The sequence below is a fragment of the Cupressus sempervirens genome, chromosome 3 (genome assembly GCF_028749045.1).
Source record: "Cupressus sempervirens isolate cs-2001-9-10 chromosome 3, ASM2874904v1, whole genome shotgun sequence".
Taxonomy (NCBI): domain Eukaryota; kingdom Viridiplantae; phylum Streptophyta; class Pinopsida; order Cupressales; family Cupressaceae; genus Cupressus; species Cupressus sempervirens.
Window position 1 is genome coordinate 721,221,468 of NC_143120.1, and position 4,504 is coordinate 721,225,971.

General features: G+C 34.4%; 1 protein-coding gene across 1 annotated transcript; it reads right to left on the reverse strand.

The window, feature by feature from the left end:
* Window positions 1-572: 572 nt before the first annotated feature.
* LOC149568794 (serine/threonine-protein kinase AGC1-5-like) lies at window positions 573-1,983 on the reverse strand. Its single transcript, XM_089817621.1, has 2 exons — window positions 1,508-1,983; window positions 573-1,358 (listed from the first exon to the last, which is right to left on the reverse strand). Exons 1-2 carry the CDS (start codon window positions 1,957-1,959, stop codon window positions 710-712), a joined length of 1,101 nt encoding a protein of 366 aa, XP_089673747.1. The 5' UTR covers window positions 1,960-1,983; the 3' UTR covers window positions 573-709.
* Between the last annotated feature and the right edge of the window lie 2,521 nt (window positions 1,984-4,504).

Below are 4,504 nucleotides of genomic sequence, written 5' to 3' on the forward strand. Positions count from 1 at the left end.
ATATGTTTTTGATATACTTGTATCATAAAAATGAAGATTAGAAATTATTATATTATAGTAATATAAGAAAAATCTTACATTATCTTTCAATTTTAAATTTGATTAATAAAATGATTATTGATCATCAATTTATTTAATATTTAAGTTTTATTTAATCTATATCTCAGTAAGATTTTAAAATGGTCATTCCAACACAATATTAATTAAGGTATTTTTTTTTGTTTATTATATATTTTATTTTGTAATATAGTCATTTAATACTTCATTTAGATTGTTCATTAAGATAAAAAGTAATTTAAAATAAAATTTAAAAAATATATAAATACAAAATATTATTTTAATAAATTATTAGTATCTTGTTCTCTTACCATACATACATGTTATTAGTATTTGTTTATATTACTATAATATAGCCATACCAACATCATCATTCAACATTGTAGATTTGATTATCTTATTGAAAGAAACAAGCACTGATGGATATTTGTTCAGAATACCGTCCAAATTTCAAAGTACTCCTTCAAATTATAATCTTTCTTATCAGTTAATATAATATTATTGAAGGAAGTCTCTGATCAACTCTAAATGTATTGAAAAAAGAAGAAGAGTTGAATATATCGAAGGATTCATATAATCTACACATATGGACAACAAATACAGGGCAATGCGAGAACATGAGCTGGAGCAGGGGAGAGGACAGCATATCGTCTCAAAACTCCCCGAATATGAATTCGCTACTGTTGTCTTTTTCGATCTCACCTTCCACAGAGTTGTAGCTTTTCATGTCCGCTTCTTCGTCTTCCACTGAGCGAAAAGTGAGAGGATGTTCAGCGGAGAGCGGCGGCACAAAAGGCGGCCTCGAAACAAACTGCAGCTGATCCCATTTCAAACCCCGAAAGAAGGGGTGGCTTTTAATTTCCATTCTGTTCAGCCGCTCTGTTTGGTCTTTTGCAAGGAGGCCCTGAATAAGATCGTCGAGAGAGGAGGAGGACGAGAAAGAGGGATCTTTGCTCATAATATTGACGAAAGTGTCCTTTCTACTACGCCCCCTGAAAGGCGTCGTCCCGTGACTCATTTCGTAAAGAAAGACGCCGAAAGACCACCAGTCGACGGGGTAGGAGTGAAATTTTCCCCACAGAACCTCCGGTGCCACGTATTCCTCTGTGCCCACAAACGAACGAGATCGCCATTCTCTATACTCGCCTTGCTCGGATATGAGGCGCAGCGACAGATCGAAATCGGTGAGCATTATGTGCCCGCTATCTTGCACCAGAATGTTCTCCGGCTTCAGATCTCTGTACACTATTCCTTTCTCGTGCAGATACTCCAACGCTGCAATCACCTCCGCCGCGTAGAATCTGCTCATGGATGAAAACCCGTCATCTTAAAAGTTGGACTTTTCAATTACCTACATCAATCTAACGCCTTTTAAAAATTCGAGCAAAAGAAATTATAGATTGGACATTCACCAAAGGCAAAGTTATAATTAGGAATTATAAATGCTCACCTTATAGTGGACTCTGAGAAAGTTTTACTTGGTTGCCTGTGCCTGAGGACGTTAATATCTCCTCCAGAGCAGTACTCCATGGCCAGAAACGTATGACTCTCCGACTCAAAGTGGGCAAGCAGAGACGGCAGAAAGGGATGATCCAAAGACGACAAAATATCCTTCTCAGTAGCTGCCAGTTTGCAGGCATTTCTCTGTTGAAGAAGGCCCTTGTTCATCACCTTCACAGCAAAAGCTCTGTTACTGTGGCGATGAACAGCCAGGAAAACCGTGCTCATATGACCTTGGCCCAGGCGCTTCAGCAGCCTGAGATCTTCGTAGGTGGAACCATCAACAAATTGAGATTCACAGTGGAACAACTCGGCCTCCATTTTTGCATTCTCTTCTCTTCTCGTCCCCCTTACAAACTCCTCTGGCCGGAGTAGGTGAATTTGTACAGAATTGAAGGACATTATTGGTGGTGTGTCCAATTAATTGTACGAAAACCCATCGCCCACACGGCAGGCAAATTCAGCCGCCAATGTCAGAAATAGCTGGGGGCGGCGGAGACTAGAAAATTCAGTCCTTTTCAATATGCTTAATCCCTTCCCCAAACCAAGGGTTTTATAATGTCTCATACACCTTAATTCAGAGAAATCAAAATGAATTCCTGATATTCCTGTGTGATTTTTGAGTCAAAATGAATTCATTTACAACTACTTTTTTTTTTCATTGCAATTTAACAATAATTTCCTACTAGCTATGGAAATTTAAATTTGGGAAGAAAATTGCATATAGTTTATATAATATCATATTAGATTAATTTATAATGGATAATGATTCAAAATCAATATAATTTGTTCATATCAATACATGAATTTTAGTTATTGCATTGTAAACGGTATAATTAATGATGCCACATATTGTCATAGAACATCAACCTAAAAAAATAATAAATTTACTAAGATTTTAATAATTAAATAAGGATAAGATAGCAGAAAAATATCTACAAGCTCAAAATTTTAACTGGTATCTCCATCACACAGATCTATTTCAAATGCAGGTAAATGAAAGCAGCTGGGCAGTCACCGTTGATTGATTAAAGTTTCCTCGACTGTATTCATCCTACTCAATAAAAGATGAAACTATAACGATTATCTTTTTGTGGCAAAACTGACTAATGCCACAAAAGCCGTTTTCCCTTGAAGGACCCACGTGAAGAAATTTGTCCGTGAATTCTGACAATTAGCTAAAAGAAAGTCAAGCTTGGTAGGAAGGTGTGAACTTGTCATGATGGAGTTGCAGTATTAAATTTTGTGGTTCATTCTTTTTTTTGGCTGCGCTTCTTTTAAATTGTCATTTTATGCGAGTCTGATGATGGTAGACTCTAAATATCTCCCCATCCGTTCTCCCTTATCTAATCTTTCTGAGATATTTATATTTATGTGCTGGTTTAATTATTTGTATGGACGTAGTGTTTTATTTTATATATAAAAATTGATGGATAAATGAAGTTCTTTTGTTTAATATATTATTAGTATAAGTAAATATATCTTATGTGCATGGTACGGTGGGAAAAGTTGATGTTTACATACAATTCAATCTAGAAGCTATCATTATCAAATAGATAATCTTTATTTCCATTTTATTAAACATTTTAGAATTGTTTTTTATAAATTAGTAAGAATTGAATATGAGTCATTAATTTCAATAATAGATTTAAAATTTGACTATTTACTTTATATCACCTCTGATTTTTAAAACAAAAATGATTTTGATAATTCTTATAAGAATATATTGATTGACAATAGTTAAAAATGAATAAAAGGACCTATAATTATTTATAATCAACTACAATCCCTAATCGTGTAGATCCCCCAAAATTTGAATAAAAAGTGGTCCAATCAAATGGGACAATACAATACGTTTCCTCTATCAACTAGGTTATTACCATTGACCCAACCGGTCACATTAGCATATTGAAGTATAGTCGGCAACTACTTAGCAAAAAGAAGGTCAACATTGGACATCACTTGAGAGTTCTTTTACAGGACTCATCTTGTTGTTTTATAGCTTCTAATTTGTAATGGTCATGTTGTTGCTCTTTTTTATAGCGCTTTGTATGTATTGTTGTTGCTAGTTGTCTATCTTGCTTCCAACTTATTCTTTTTGCAGTCTTTTGCTACAACTCTTTGTAACTTGCATTATATATATATATATATATATATAATTTCCATAGTGTTAGAAATATTAATTTCTACTCATAAAACCTATTTAATCATATCTGTCATTAAATATTTTCTAGAATGTTAGGTTTAGGTTTAGGTTGTGTCGCCTGTAGACACCTAAATTTGATTACATTGCTTTGGTAATCCTATTTAATTATCTCTAAAGGCATCATTAATTAAATTCCTATTTAATTAATCCTTTGCCATCCCCTAGCTGATTAATTTAATTAATCATCTATAGTCCTAATTGATAAATCAAATAACCTATTATTTATCAATTAAATCCTATTCTTCTATCTAATTCCAAACTCCCCATTTATTAAATAAACCTATTTGATAAATAAAACCCTCAAATCTAATAACCCTTAACTTATTCCTAAACCCTCTTTTTAGCCTAATCCACCCCATCCACCCATACTAACTAAGCTTAGTCACTAACTCACCCACCCTCATGAATGCCATCCACTTGCAAATCTCTAACATCCCTAATCTAATCCTAAAACCAAGCCTAATCCACCCCTTAATGTTGTCACATTCCCTAAGCAAGCTTAAGACTTTCTTAAGCCAAGGAAAGTCAACAATCTCAACTCCCCTCAAAATATCCCAACCACTAAGCTTTGAATGCTCTTACAAAAGCCATAAAGACTCTTACAAGCTCTTACAAGCCATAATGAAGGGTCTTTATGAAGATATTATCCTTTGAGCCTCCTTTGTTGACTCATCCTTCCCCTTTCCTCCATCCACTCACCTTGTGACATGTGTCACTTCCTGATTGGTGCTAAACAAGCAC

Excerpts from the sequence above, each read along its gene's own strand:
- LOC149568794 (XM_089817621.1), bottom strand. The coding sequence starts at position 1,959 with ATGTCCTTCAATTCTGTACAAATTCACCTACTCCGGCCAGAGGAGTTT. Across the intron at positions 1,359-1,507 it reads TTCTCAGAGTCCACTATAAG|ATTCTACGCGGCGGAGGTGA; the intron begins GTGAGCATTTAT and ends ATCCATGAGCAG.